Here is a 15,724-nt window from a genome sequence, read left to right as displayed (position 1 = left end):
AGTTACTGGTGGAGTAAAGAAGGGATTTCTATGGGAGTTTCAGCTATTCAACATAATCCTCTAAATGAGCTGGAAATGGAAAGGAAGCGTGGAAAGACAAAATTTGCAAATATGCGGAATTATTCAAAATAGTAAAATTCAATGCTGAATGCAAACAGTTGAAGGATATATTTATTGGTGATGATAAGTAAACAATCAGTAGAGAAAGTGAAATTAATTGTACAGATTGATACGTGAGAAAAGACAGCAGTGTTCCCTAAGCTAGCTGTTACCCTCAGTAAGAGATCTTGACCGATTATGGGTAGTTCCCTGAAAACAGCAGCAGCTCACTCAGCACTCAGTGTTGGTCCGAAAGGCAAACAGAGCATTACAGACTGCTGAGAGGGAAACAGAGAACAACAAAATCCTTATGTCACTGTGTAATCTCTGCTGTGCCTACTTCTTGAGTACCATGTCCAGTTTTGTTTGCTTTGTTTGAGTAGAATTAGGGTACGCAGAGGCATGGCGAAGGCAGTCAGAGGTATGGGGTTGCTTTTGTACAAACAGAAACTAATTAGTATAGGAAATTTTCTGTCTGGAAAAAAGGGAATTGGAAGGGACATAATATCACCTACAGTAGAAGTCTGTATAGTCATGAATGGCTTGGGGAGGTGAATAGAGTGTTTATTTCCTGGTTTGTGGTTTGTTTTTTTTTTTTCCACAGCTTCACAAAAGGCAAACTGGGGCACCCAGAAAAATTTCAGGAAGGTACTTTAAACAAAAGCACTTTTTCATGCAGCACATCATTAAATTTTGGAATTCATTGATGACTGATGTTATGGAGATCAAAGTAAAGTTAACAGAGAAATCTTTGGGTATATTGTTGCAAGTATCTTTTGCTCGGGCAAAACTCATTACATGATTATATGTTGAAGACTTAACAGTTACTGCTTTGGCTCCTCACATGAGAGGCTGGTTGTGTATTACTTCTGGAACTTTTTCAAAATAGCTACAATTTCTTAAAAACTAGGTAGTGCTTTTTGTCTGGAGCTGTTTGAAACTAAGAGAGGTGTGGTGTTGCTGTGTTTGAACAGGCTTTGCTGGAGACTACAGCCAAAACCAGAGCAAAGTAGAGTACTGAAGGAAAAAAATAATGTTGTGGCTTTCAAACCCAACAGAAGTTTAGAAAAAAATCAATAAAAACTTGCAGAAATCAAGTCAAATACTACATCCATGTAGCCCTGGAAGTTGATTGATTAAATTCTGGAATACTTTTGCTCCTTGCTTATTGTCTTTGCAGTTTCACTGAAAGAAATACTACAGATGACTTGGCAAAAATGTCTTCACTGCATTTTAACATCTAAGACGGCATTGAAAGGCTGTGTGTTCCTCAGTTTTCTTTGTGAAAGTATTTTTACACTGTGCTGTACTTCAGCATGAATTCCTCTGTTGCAGCAGGGTCTTGCCTGGGACTACTGAAGATTTTTTACTAGAGGTGATATTTTACAGCTTGAATTTTTCAGTAAAAACAAAATATATGTTTTAAAAATAATCACATTTTACCTGAAAAATGAAAACATCTCCTATTGTGTTTACAGACTCCGTGCTAGAACTGGACATCAATCCTTTTGCTCTCAAATTTTAATGTAGCAGGAGATGTGTGGGGCTGAAATGGTATGTTTAACTTCCTAATATGATCATTGTGATGACCTGCAGAGGTGTGGGGTGTCAGGTACAAACTTCAAGAGAACAAAAATTGCAAGAGCTCATCCCTGAGTTATACTGACACTGTTATTTCCAGTACCGTTTTGATTCCCTAGGTAGCTCATGGTAAGATACTGGTTAGACTTTTGTTGCAAGAAAACTCAGTTGGCTCCTCTTGTTAAGAGTTGATTTTAATTAGTTTAAGGTCTGTTTCTCTACTCTGACTCAAGGTTATTCATGAAACCATGGGTGATCCAGTTTCAAACCATCAGGGATCCTAACCCCAGTTTCTGGTTAAGTATATTGAAAGTACTGTATCTCTGTTTCCTTCGGTAGAGAAACTACACCTAAGCTTGTTACTGTATCACTGTAGACAAGGCTGCCTGATTTCCATGAATGAACATGATTAAACAAGTACCTAGTTACCAAAACCCCCCACTTTTACGCAAACTGACTTTCAGTCCAGCTAACTGAAACCTTTTGCTTTGATGCTCTGCTTGTGCCTTGCAGGTTTTGAATTTGTTTGAAGGTGTAGAAAGTATATATAAAGTGGTGATGGTGGTATAACTGAGGTTTAACTAGCATATTAGAGTTCTCCATTCATATTGCACAAGTGTAAATAGATACTATGTGTTTGTGATCCTGAAAGTTGGCTGGCTGATGTGATAAAATTCATCAGTATATTTATATCTTGCTTTCATTTGTTATTTCACTGAGAAAATGTCACAGAAAGATGGACCTTATGATATACGGGAGGCTTAAGCAGTTTGCTGATTTTCCAAGGAAAATGTGAAATTGCTATTGAATTGAAGCAGGACACTCAAGGAAAGCTGGATTGAACTAGCATCTTCTGTTGCAGTAGGTGCTTATGAATCATTAAGTCTCCTGCACTTCTTGTTGCACCAGGAAATAGTGTAATCTTACAAGTGCTGTTCTGCATACACTGAAATGTCTTAGGCCTTTAACTTGTTGCAGTCAATAAGTCCCATTGACTTCCTGACATCTGGAGTTCTCTCTGGGCTGTCTTCGGACATGGTGCTCTGTCCCCAGCTTTGTTTCAAAAAGAGCCTCAGCCATCCATACACCCCCGCGGATTTGCATGCCTTTTCTAGTTCCTTTGCTCCTGGTTCACCACCTGAATGGCCAGAGTCTGACCTGGTAATCGTGGTCTTGCTGCAGGTCACTTGTTCCTTTGCAAAAATGCAATCTTAAACGGCAGTCAGATAAACAAAATACTTTTTGCAGATAAAGTTCCTATAGATGCTGTATTTCTGTGGTAATCCTTTGTTACGCAAAAGCTTGACTGAAGACAATTTTTTCATTTATAGAAATGAAATTTTAATTTAATATAGAAATGAAAATGTATATGACTCTAGTCATACATAACACATGGAGCTGCTGTAGGCCTGTCATACTTGGAGTGGAAACAATGTGGCACATTTTTTAAAATATGATCTCAATTAATTTTATTGGCAGAGGAAGCCCACATAGATTGATGGGTCCTCTTAAAAAATCTTTTTCAGTTCATGCCCTCCCTAATGTTATTTTGAGAGTTATGAACAAGTCATCATAGGTATCCACATATTTTCCTAGGAAGGACTGCTGCTTTTTGCCTGCTCTATGTAACCTGTAGAAAAAAAATCTTTATGCCAAATAACAAAGTGCAGTCCTTTTTAGTGTACAGGAGAACATCCCCTTTTCTTTTATCCATAGATAACCATTTATTTATTTTAATGGCTAAAATATAAGAAGATATAGCTAAAACCCATAGGAAGATTAGAAGACTGGGGAGAATTCAGCTGACCATCAGCAAAAACATGCTGATAATGAGATTTAGTAGCCATTGAGTTAACCTTGAAAAAGGAAAGTGTTAAAAGCCTCATGGTTTGAAACTTGTAAAACAGTCTGTATAAAAGCACTGAATATCAATTACGAGGAGCAGTTGCACAGAGAGGCATTGTACAGCTTTCAGTCTTGTAGGATTTCCTATATCCCTAAAAGTTTTCCAGTGATGGTGTGGCCTTTATAGGAAATGGAAGTTTACTGGCTACTGGGCTTGCTTTTCCTAGTTACCTTCTACAGCAGTTCTCTTGTATATATTCCATACACCTTGTGGGGTCCACGGATCCTGACTCTAAAAACCCCTTGCCTAAGGTGGTAATACAGATTTCGTGGAAATCTGGATTTTGTGAGTTACAGAGACTGCTGTGGCACAGTATTTAACCAGTCAAGCTCCTCCAAATAGTCAGGAAGACGTCTGTGGTTATTTTGGCGTTTAAAGGAAGTTTGAAGTCCTCAGCCTTCAAACCAAACGTGAAGGCATCGTGTGGGCTGGTGAGAGCAGAATAGCCTTGGCGTTGTCAGCAGGAGGGCATTTTCCTCCACAGCTACTCACCCTGCAGCAAACTGGCAAGAAGGTAGAAAGGAGCCTAGCGTTCACGTAAGCATGAGGACGGGGCTTTCTGCGAGCTCCGGCTGCTCGCCGTTCCCTTGCCGCGCTGTTGATTCAGCGCAGCCCTTCCCAGCGCTCGCTGCAGGCTGGGAGAGACTGGCGGTACGTTGGCTAATCAACGCTTCGCATTAATTCTGGCATTTGAGGACTCCACTGCGGGCAAACCCATACGCAGAGGAGGGGAGAGAAGTTTTATAAGCGGTCCTGCTGTCATTAACATTCACGACTCTGGCTTCAAGCAGTGCCCGCCTCACCCAGGCGCTGCCAGGAGGGAACGTGCACTCCTGCCTCCCTTTGTGCCGAGGGGGATCCATCCCTGTGGAGTCATTGAAATGCAGGGCTGCGAAGCACTGCCGTAGTGGTCTGGTTTGGGGTTTTTTTCCAACCGCCCCCCTCCCTTCGTTCTTGGAGCAGGGGGAGCATGTTTTTTGTGGACTCTTTTTGTTTTATCAGAGAATGAGATGCTGGCTGAAAACTGAAGAAATGGCCCTAGAAGAATTGATGCAAAGATTAAATGCGGTTTCCCAGTGCGCTGGTAGGAGGAGCTGCTGGTCTTAAATAACGTGTTGTGTGGATGCTGTTAGTGATTTTGTAGGATTTACAGAAAATCCTGATAATCTGACTAGCATTCTTTATGCATGTTTGCATTAATAGGAAAGAAAACGTTATGAGCTTTTGTCACCAGGTTAAACTTTTGTTTATATTAACAATAATTGACATTTTTAGTGCTTAGATATTCATGAAGCAAGCTTTAGAAGGTCCTGAATAGTTTTGAGTAGCTGCTAGCCCGGTCAAACGCTCTAAATGGGTTTTGATTCCTTTTTTATCTCTGACTCAGCTGTAGCTAAGAAGCGGGGGGGATTACAGATTTGTCTAGTGGAACAGGTCTAATATGAAGTGGTGAATAGCTCAGCTAACTGTGAGGCACTGCAAGCCAGTATTTTGGGTGGGTCTAAATTGCACTTTCATGAGAATGAAGAGTTGAATGCGTTAGTTGTGGTAAATGTAGTTTTACATCTGTATGGATTAAAATTGCAGCACCTCTGCTACAATGGTTTTAGCACTGTAGAAAGATTCTTATGATTTCTGAGAGATGTTCTTATTTTGTTGAAAATGTAAATGCTTATGTGCTCAAAACTAGAACTAAAAGCAATGTACAGTAAGGTGGTCTGTGATTAGATCTAGGAGTGTTTTCCTGGCGATTTCCTGACAGAGATTTAAACATATTTCAGAATAAAAAGTTACCTGGAAAGAGGACATGTGGTTTTTGCATCCTTTGAAACTGTTCCTTTTGCCCTTTATTCTTAGTCTGTTGACAGATGTCAGAAGTCTTGCATCTTCTTGTCATCTGATGCAAATCGGTGGTTTGCTGATACAGAATATTTAAGGTATTATTCATCAAAACTTGGAATTTTTCTTCCCAGTTCCCTGGTCCTCTGTTTCCTAAGGGTGACTTTTTCAGCTTTTTCAATTTCCGTGTGTTACAAAGAGATAATTAGCAAGATGGCTGATGCTGTAGTCTGATGAACAGATAGATTAAATGATAAACGTGGAATGGACGGATTAGCTGCATCAGTTTTCCTGGATAGGGAAAGTAGGTATTTTACCCTCTTAGTAACATTTTCTTTTGGGGAAAAGCAAGACTTAATCTGATGAGAACAAACATTAAATTACAAGTAAAGGCCACCATACATACTATTTTCTCCTTCCTTGTTTTTCCTATGCACTTTTCTCCTGATTATCTTCCTATTTTCAAAACATGTCTTTATTGAATGTTTGGATATTTGTTTCATTGCCTGTTTTTTTTTTTCTGAATGTTTAAGAAGAAATCTAACCTGATATTTGCTAGGGCATATTGTCTTTTGCAGTTACCTTATTTAATAATTCATACATTACTTTTTCCACTCCCTTAAAACTGTTAATGTAGTTTTTGTGAGGCAAGATAAATTTTAGTAACATATGGTAGAATTAGTTGGGAATATGGGGGCCTTTTCTTCCTGAATTGAATTAGAAGGAGTCTCTAGACTGGCAGCAGGCTGGCTGGTTTGCCTGCAACACTGCCTGTCTCTCAGCTGTGCAGCTGTAGGTACACTGTGACCTTCATGTAAGCCACCAGCGGCTCTGAGTGCTGTTTGCACACTTGCCGGCAGACTCTGACGGTGTGCTGATATTTAGCTGTTAAACTTGCATAATTTTCAAAAAAAACATCTGTTACTTTACTGCCAATTTCACGTTCATGTGGTTTAGCTGGTCCCTCGCCTCCCCCTTCTTTTTCTTCCTCTCTGTAATCTCTGTGCGGGTATTCTCAAGCCAAGGCTTTTCTACAAGCCAGTGGTTTTATTTATAGGCAGTTTTCATTTTTTTTCTTTTTTTTCCCCCCCTTATTCCTTTCAGGTTGCTTAGACCATTTCTCTGTTGCTGTCTCCCATTCTTGGGCTATACTCTGTCCTTGGGTCAAATTATCTACTGTCTGAACTCACAGCTGTCTTTCTGTTGACTCAGAAACCTTTTGTAAGCAGAGATTTCCTTAACAGCTCAAGATCACGTGCAGGATTTTTCCAAGCCCATTTTTCAATAGGTCCCTGCTCAGGAGTAATTGAAACGCAAAGGCTCCTCTGGCTGCCCCATAGTGTAGCTATCCACCTTCAGGTATCAAGGGATTTTTTCCTTTATAGGACCCGAGGAAAAAAACTATTCCTTTGCCTCATTTTCTGAACGATACCACGGGCAGGCTGAGATTCATCCCCAGGTAGTTCTAAGCATCTAAGCCAGAAGAGGAATTCCCCTAAAATCCATGTGCACCAAAAGGAGAGAAGGGGGCACATTCAGAAAAGAAGTCCTTCAACCTTCTGAAGTGCACTCATCTTTCCCTTGACCCGGGCCAGGGGTGTGGCAACAAGCCTGGAGTAGCTCAGCTCCTAACCTAGCATCTCCCCAGTGCCTAAAGTTAGGTATGGTAAATCTGGGTATGTCTGTCATCTTTTGCTGTTTTACCACAACAGCCTTTCCACCTCTGGCTGCTGTCCCGCTAGCAAGTCCCTTGTGTCAGTCTGGCACTGACACAGCCTTTCTGGACTACTTGTCCCTCACCACCACACCAGTACTTTCCTCAGTGGTCCTTCTGCTCCCTCTGCTCTGACTAAATTCTGATTTGCTCATGCTCCCAGCCCCAATGGTACATTACTGACTTCTCACTCCTTACTCCCTCATGAATGTGTGATCCTCTCACAGAATCCCTTGAGTGCCTTCCTCTGCTACATTTTACAAATCTGAACAGCTTTATCTGGCAAAGCTTTGATTATTTCTCATCTTGCTCACCTTCACTTTATCCTCCAGTGCCTCACAGATTCGTTATCTTCTGCTTCTGGACATATTTAGCTATTAAGATCATAAAGATCATGCTCTTTAGTTTAACTTTACCATCCTCTTTGTATTCCTTGTCTGACTCCTGCTCCACGGTTCAAAATAACCTTGTACCCTGCCCTCTTCCAACAACTAAAAAAGTTGCTCCCATGCCATCTTCATTTGTTTTTTCCCACATATGCTCCTCAGTCCTCCCAGTCACTTCCCTTCTATCAAATGGCCTCCTGGACTTAGATGACTAGACTATTGCTTTCCCTGTTTTCATATAAATCTTTAAAACAAGGCAGAAGTGATATAAAGAAATTCTCTACTTCTGCCTAAGGGCTTTTTTTCCATTAGAATTGTGGGGTTTTTTTCAGGAAAACTGTGAAATAATTATTCATACTAAAAAAAATAATAATCCTGGTTTTGTCTGTGTTTATTTTTTTGATGGATAATTGCATTATTTCTATTTGTTTGGCCATAGTTTTTACTTCCTCTTTTTCAGTTCTATTGCTGTGTTAAATTAGACCCTCTTCCGCAAATTGCTGTTTATGGGCAGAACTTCCCCTCCCCATGGAACAGTAGCTCAAAGGTTAAAGCCTCAGGTTATAAATAGTTCTGTTCTGAGACCTCATATATTGTTCATATTACTGTCTGCTGTGGGTTTTCTGCTTAGGACTCCATTTGCTCTGACAGATACAGAAACAGTGTTAAGGCACCAGCTCTTTCTGTCAGTCACTACTCAGTTGTTACTCACATTTACATCAGCACTGGGCTTGGAAGCCTTGCAGTGACAGTGTTGTCCAGTTCATGCAAACAGGCAGTACAAAATCTGACATGCCCAGCCTTAAGCCTGTGGTAGCCCCACTAATGGTTTCTTTCCACCTCGGAAAGGTGCCACTATTACAGCTACCATCTGTTTCCTCTCCTCAAACAAAACTTTAGCACTCTGCAAAAAGAAGAAATATCTGCAAATCAAAGATGATAAACATGTTCCATATTAAATAACTATGCAAGTATTTTAAATACAGGTAGCATCCCTTAGCCATTGCAGCCTCAGTCAGTTTTCAGTAGCTTCAGTTTTTCTGTTGTATTCACAGTTTGGGTCAAAACTTTACACTTCATTTCCCTGGTTTTGTCTTCTTGACAGGTCATTTTTTGACGTTTTGAAGGCTGGCTTACCTGTCTTGACAAATTAGGAACAGGTGTAGGAGGAGTGGACTCGGATACCACCTCCAAGTGCCCAACATTACTGGAAAGAGTTGGCTTACAGCAAGAAGCAATGGGGACACCCTCAGGCACGCTGAAGGGACATTATGAAGTTGTGGGCAGCTGGAAGGACGTGTTTTGTGTGTCCTCCCCATTCCTACTCTTATGAGCTTGCCTACCCTTTCTTACCCTTGTAGCATCTGTCCTCAGTTCACTTGATTTTCCAGTTTGGAAGCCCCCAAAAAGTCTTTCTGTGTGTGGCAGAGCAGTCTGTGTGTGTGTGTTAATTTGGCAGGCAGGCAGGTCTGAGTGTGAAGGGCATTAAATTACTACTTGGCAACTTTGTCAGCTTTCTATGTAACTGGGAGAGTTGAAGAGATACAGTTGAGAGCTCTGAAATCTGCTGGTTGTTAGCACATCCTCTGTGCCCCGGTGTCATTTAATGGTAGCAGGGGATGCCTCTGCCTGATATTAACTTGCTGGCCCTCCACTTCAGCTTTCCTGACCCAATGTTGAGCTTAACCATGAAAGATGCCTCTGATTTCCCAGATGGAAGGTGTACAGCAGGCGTGCTCTTCCTGCCATGAGGTTTAAAATTTCAAGAGTAAGGGTGGGTGCTACAGTTAAACAGACATAATTAAGCAGTTAGAAGTGGATTGCTCATTTTTTCTGTAAGCATGCACTGTTACGGCTCTGCATGCACCTACGTGGCATCCCGTTTCTTAGTATATTCTGGCCTAAATCAAAATCTTTTATTTTACTACAGAAACAGCTAGATCTAGTGAAACTGGTGGGAGTAAGGTTCAGAGTTGGCAGCAGTCTTGTCCTTATTAGAGAGCTGCCTTTTGGTAATCTGAGAAAAAATATTTTAATCAACATTAAGGTTGATTAAATTTTATTTTTAACCAAACTATTGTTGCTTAAAAATTGCATTCCAAAACATTTCAGCTCAATAGGGTTTCTTTCTTTGCATACAATGAAAGAAAACAAAACAAAACAAAATGCCCACTTGACTTTATATCCATGTGCACTTCTTTTTGCAACTGTCAATGACCTCTCTTACCATATCACCTATCCCAGTCTTTCACTGATTTTAATGGCAGTTGCTGAACTACAGTAGGAAAGTTGCAATCTGTGCAGATATCTTTCAACAGATGAACAGGAGATTGGGGCAAAATAGTAATTAAACAGTAAACAATGGCACATTTAGAGTGGCTTTTCAGAGGATTAGAGGATGCATAATTGTCAGTCTCTCATTCAGTGTATGGACTTTGGGTATATACACTTAAAGTCTGCAGAGCCAGGAGAGCCCGGCTTGGACTTATGTACTTAGTGATATCAAAAAAGAAAAAAAGCTGTTACTTTGATACATTTTTGTTATAGTGACTCAGAATACTTTCTTGGCAAGACTGACTGACACAGCTGCCTGCCACGCTTACAACTGCAGAGAGCCAAACGACAAGATTACCTCGTGCATATCAAATAACAGGGAACTTCTGCAGAAAAGGGTCAGCACGGCGCAGGAGCAGGGGTGTGATATGTAACACAGGCTGCGTTGTCTTCAAGGTGTTTGCTCTAAGTTGACATGCTCCAAAGCTGGGAGCAGGAGACATTTGGGTCACTCACCTTTTCCTTCAGTGAAGTGGATCAAGCGAGCTACTTGTTTCTGAGTCAGCCCAACAACTTCTTAAGGTTTTCAGTATCTGAAACAGTGCACTTCAGCTGGAAGTTTGAGCCTGCTGTTTCACAATATCTGGCAAAGCCACTAATTTTGTTTCATTGTTTCTTTTGTCTTGTCCTATTAAATATCAGCCAGATATGCTTTTATTTCAGACAGAAAGAGAATGATCTTGGATGTTTTTATATGGATTAATCACTTGTAGGTCTCGAGGTAAGCCTGTAATACTACATTAGCTGTTTTGACCTAACTTTAAATTCTCCAGTTATCCTCATAGCTGCATAGCTTGATCATGAGCCACCTGGCTCGCCACATGTAGGAATGTAGGCATTGTGGTTGAGGCAAACTGTCTGGTAGTCCAGCCTTTAACATTGCCGTTAACAGCACTGTGGGTGCAGCCCACTCAAGCCTGTGGAACAGTCAGCGTAAGCACACAGTCCTGGGAGTAGGTAGAGACAGGATCATCATCTTGGAGGCTGACTTACTGCACAGTCTGGGCAGTTTAAGACAATAGATCCTCTTGCTTACAGCAGTGTTGGGTATTAGTTATATACTCAGTTTGTCTCTGCTGGTCTTTTTGTGGCTTTTGAGCTTTTGTACTAATGCTTTGAATTTCTTGATGACTGACGGGAAGCGCTATTTGAGTTGTGGTGTACCAGGGATGTGGAGCTGGCCGTTGGGCATCCTGCATGGTTCCCAGGAGCAGCAGGGAGTCAGGCATGATGAATCCTGTGCTATGATGGAGAGATGTTAAACTTGGTCACACAAAAGGTGGAGCTGGTTGTGAGTTTCAGCATGAGAATAAGCTGAAATGGAGGAGCCTTGTGATACCTATCTCCAAACATTTCTATCTTCACGTGAAGGCTGATGGCGTTTGAGGTTGGGAGGAGCTGCTGTAATGGGGCCTTAGGCAGTTAAATCTCTTTGAGGACCTAGGGGAAGGCAGCTTCCCAGCAGAATGTGATGCTTAATTGTGGCAAGCTGATAAAGCACAGTGCAGCATGGTACTGCCTGGTTTTGAGGACGTAGGTGTGTAATGTTTCTTGGCAGCAGTCTGCCTTCTTAAAATTGATAATCTGGGCAAACAGGTATTTGGCAAGTTGAGAACCACACTGCTGTGTGTTAGGAAGGCTCTTGTTTTCCACCTGTGTTGTTACTTCAGGGATGTAAGCGCTGTCCCCCTTCATGTGCTTGAAGCATTTGCTAAGTGCTGGTCTTAGTAAAAGTCTTTCTGTCTTCAGCACTTCATGTACCAGGCAGAAAATTTGCACCAAGAAGGGACTGTCCTAGTTCTTTCATAGTTTCAATTCTTGCTGAGCCAGAAATGTATCTTCCTTTTCTTTCAACTCCTGCCTATAGCCTGAAGAATTTAAAGGGAGGGTAGCTTTGCATGTGAAACAACAGGATAATTGATATAAACAGAAAATAATGAGAATACACATAGCTGATTTTAAAAATGACTCTTCAGGCTATGACCTTTGCTATTAAAAATATCAAATGATAAATTACAGCCTTTCTGTAAACAGCCCTGTGTCTGGCTTCTGGGCTGGACAAAGTGCTTTACTTTGGTCAGTATTTTGTCCTGGGCTGCTGGTCGTTGCTCCATGTTATGCTGTGTTACTCAGCCAGTCAGTCCACTTGCCTCATGGACATGCCTGGGTTTTAACAGTGGCTTTGCAAACCCAGATTTGCATCAGCTTTTGGCTCATGTAATACACTAAACAAATCGGTGTGTTGCATGACTCACTTGTTTCCTCTTTCCGTGTTTACCTTGCATGTGTTACTACAGGCATGACACCTCCCGAAGCAACTGCCATGGAAAGGCCCTGCCAAATTTAATTTTCCCTGCAGCTCTGTATCCTGCTGCCACTGAGTATCTGTAATTGAATTGATTATTCCCTATTTCCATTATCTCAGCATTTTCAATTTTCAGTTTTACTACAGTAAAGAATGAGAGACTCATTTGGTGAATTCATGTGGTGAGATGAAAACTAAAAGCAGGTTTGTCCAATTCCCTGCCTGCCTTTGAGAAGTGCCTGAACTCTCAGGCAGGCGCCTGCTGTGCAGCAGGGCAAAACTTACCTGTCTGGTCCCTTCTCGCTGCCATATACTGTGCACTCCTCTCTCCAAACACCAGGTAATTCTTCTGCTGGGTTTTGTTTTCAGCTTCCAGACGAGTCTGTAACTTGGTTGTTAATACCCAACAGATTTACAAAGGCAGCTTGATGATTTCTTTATTTAGCAATTCACTTTTTTGACACGCTTTACTTAGATGTTCCGCATATTTGTAACGGCAAAGTACATTATATAAAGTGGTCTATTCTTGTAAAAATACTTTAGGACAAAATAAAAGCTTCCACACAAACATTCAGTGAAACAAAGTAGAGAAAAAAACACATTTGTGTTTGAGGGAGGGGTTTTCCCAGCTTACTCTGAGGATTTGTGACAGTGGAAAAAGAGAAGGAGAAGGTTGGGGTAAGGAAGCAAAACAGGTGTGTTTGGTTTTGCAGCCTGGATGAGAATAGAAAGCTGGCAGAAACAAAGTGATATAAAATATTTTATGGGTGTTTTGCTCATAGATAGTAGGTTTACAGGACATGAAGCTGGGGCCCTATAATACAGTATCTGAAACACAATAGCTTTATGTTTAATAGTTATGATAGAATATGACCTACATACACAGAATCACAAGAGTGATGAACATTCATCATCATTACTTAATTCATGCTTGAGTAGGTGCCAGGCTCCAGTTATGAGACAGCTCCGGTCTGCTCAGGACCCAGACGTTTGCTGTGATTCTGTCACAGCTGGTTTTGTTGAGGACAGCCACAGTCAAAAATTTCCTTTCTGGGTTCTGTGCAAAGGCTGCTGAGGCTGCAAGTGACCAGTGGGATGTACTTTGGAGTTCTGATACTGGCGATTTAAAGGTAAAGAGAGGCAAAGAGCATCTGAGCACATTGGAGAGAGCAAGAGGAAGCCCCTGAAGTTGTGAATGGTGTTTAAAATGGTATCAGCAGCTTACATAAAAAAATGGTCATTTCCACATTAATGAAGCAAAGGTAAGAAAAAAATATAAAACATCACATAACATTCTTAGCTTTATAATTGTATACTTTCTTGATTTCCTTCTGCTGTGTCTCTTCAGTGTTTCTTACCCACAGCTCATGCTTTACTTGCCTTTCAAGGACTTTTCAACCTGCTTGTGACTTCAATGCCATCATTGTTTCACAGTCAGCTCCTTTGAAGAGTATACCTGAATTGATTTGAGAATGCACATCCTGGAGCGGGAGAGGGGTATTAATAGAAACAGCTTCTCTCTGTAGTTGTATGGAGACAGAAGATTAATTATTTCAGTGTGGCAGGTGAAGGTGTTTTTCAAAGCAGTTGTTTAAATTTTTGAAGACCTAACAGGGAATTAAAAAGGTCTGGTAAAAGCTGGATGGCACAGAGGGCTGCCATACATTTCGTATCAGGAGAGTGAAGGTATGCATTAAATAGTATGTTTTTAATTTTGCACAGTGTGCTTAGCAGTCATTTAAGTTAAAGTAGTATTAGCAGTTCCCATCCAGCCTTCAGAAAATCCTTTCTGCATCCTACCACCTGCCTTTTAAAACATGGAAACAGAATAATTTACTCTGGGCTTTATTTGACATTATTTCTAAACACCCTCTCACCCCCTGATGGTTCTTTTAGGGTAATGGTCTAGGACTGAATTCAGTAAAGACTTTGCCTGACATTTGTATGATGCTGCAGGGAACCCTCATCAGAGCTGGTGAGAACAGACAGGATTTAAATTTTTATCCCCTAAAGCGGGTGAGAGTTTAGAGAGATCCAAGAGTGGTTTGAAGGGAAATGCAGGTATTTGAGACAGTGCCGATGTGCAGCTGCCAAGGCAGGAAGGGATCTGGGTGTTACCATTTGGCACTTGGATTGCAGAGAAGCCCCTCCTGTTCCCTCATGTTCCCTCAGGAGTTCCTCTCCCATCCTTTCCCATCAAGTAGCTCCTGACCTTTTGCACATGGACATTGCCTGCGATGTAGCGTCGCTGGTGGCTCTCTGGTGTGTGTCCTGCCTGACAAGGAAAGCAGGAGCAGGCGGTGGTACGAGAGAGAGGAGCCTTCCCGCTCACTCAGTATCACCACCACCCTGGACCAGCAGCCATGCTGGTTTGACAACCAGTCTGAGTTTCCGTGACACCTGAGACATGTGATGCATGGCTGGTAGAGCGAGCTAGCCCTATGACATTAAACAGGAGCAAATGCAGTATGTAGTATTCAGGTTTAAAGATACACATGGAAGAAAAGGAAGCAAGACAACTTGTACACCCACTCTCCACTCTTTCCTAACCCTTCTCTCTGCTTCCTGCTGACAGCAGATCAGCTGTGGGGTAGTCATGTGGGAGCTATTTTTGTTCATTAGCCTCTCTGGGGCCTCACCAGCCTTGATGTGCAGGGAGCTTGGGCCACGCTGGGTGCTCTGTCTGGGGTTTACAGAGCCTGGCACCCCACAGATCCTGCCCTACCGCCTGTCTGGGGCCACCTGGGCCCTTTGTCCCATGGAGCTCAGTGCTCCATAGGCAGCTGCGCTGGCTACAATTTACTGGAGTTGTGAAGTATTCAGGAAAAAGTTATTAAAAGTATCAGATTTAATTTTATAGCATCATTAATACTGGAGATCTCAGGCTTTGAAAATTACCATTGCATTCAGAAAATACTTGGGGGGGGGGAAGCTTAATTTGAACTATTTATGCCTTTAGAAAGGCATTTTTTGAGGGTCAAAGCCTGATTTTTAAAGTGTGTTGCTAATAACACATTAGGCAATGAATTAGTAAGTTATTAAGCTATGGATAAATGAAGCTGTGTTTGTTTTAAAGGCTGGTCTTCTGCTCTGCTCTATTTTTGTTATTGGGTATGGCACTGCACAGCCTGCCAAGCCCTTTGCAGATGAGCTATACTGCACTCGACAGCTCCCTGCCTCAAGTAACTTGTTATCTGTATTCGACACAGGAAAAAAGGAAACTTCAGACAAGCATGGTGGAATTGATGAGGGAGGAACATTCCTGACAAGAAATAAGGTCAGATGCATCACTGCACAGTACCATCAGTGGGCTTCAAGCAGTTTTTCTAGCTGCGCATGCTCTTATTTGAGAGAATAAGGGCTGTGTGCCCCATGGTATCTCTTGGCAGGTCTGGTCCTCTGCTTGCAGGAGGTGGGAGCCCTGTTGTGGTTCCTGCCCAGCTCAGTCACCTGGGTTTCCTTTCCTAGGGATGGGGTGGGATGGGAGGGAGCAGGGTGGGGGAGAGCTTGGCACTTGTGTGTCTCCTCCCTTGATAAAGTCAGGGCATGGCTAGGGTGGG

At 41.8% G+C, this 15,724-nt stretch overlaps 1 protein-coding gene across 5 annotated transcripts in view; it reads left to right on the top strand.

Moving 5' to 3' along the window:
• The first annotated feature begins 1,465 nt into the window (after positions 1–1,465).
• The window catches only part of MCF2L (MCF.2 cell line derived transforming sequence like), a 134,019-nt gene continuing 119,760 nt past the window's right edge, over positions 1,466–15,724 (top strand). Inside the window, exons 1-2 of one of the 5 annotated variants that reach the window (XM_074859225.1) lie at positions 4,041–4,123; positions 4,589–4,670. In XM_074859225.1, the coding sequence (XP_074715326.1) occupies positions 4,592–4,670 (79 nt within the window). In that variant the 5' untranslated portion in view covers positions 4,041–4,123; positions 4,589–4,591. Of the gene's footprint in view, positions 1,475–4,040; positions 4,124–4,203; positions 4,671–15,724 lie in introns of those variants that run through there. The other 4 variants (XM_074859230.1, XM_074859229.1, XM_074859235.1 and 1 more) reach the window with 4 other exon arrangements.

This window comes from Strix uralensis, chromosome 2 (genome assembly GCF_047716275.1).
Source record: "Strix uralensis isolate ZFMK-TIS-50842 chromosome 2, bStrUra1, whole genome shotgun sequence".
Lineage (NCBI taxonomy): Eukaryota > Metazoa > Chordata > Aves > Strigiformes > Strigidae > Strix > Strix uralensis.
Note: the sequence above shows the minus strand (reverse complement) of the source record. Positions and strands in the feature narration are given on the sequence as shown.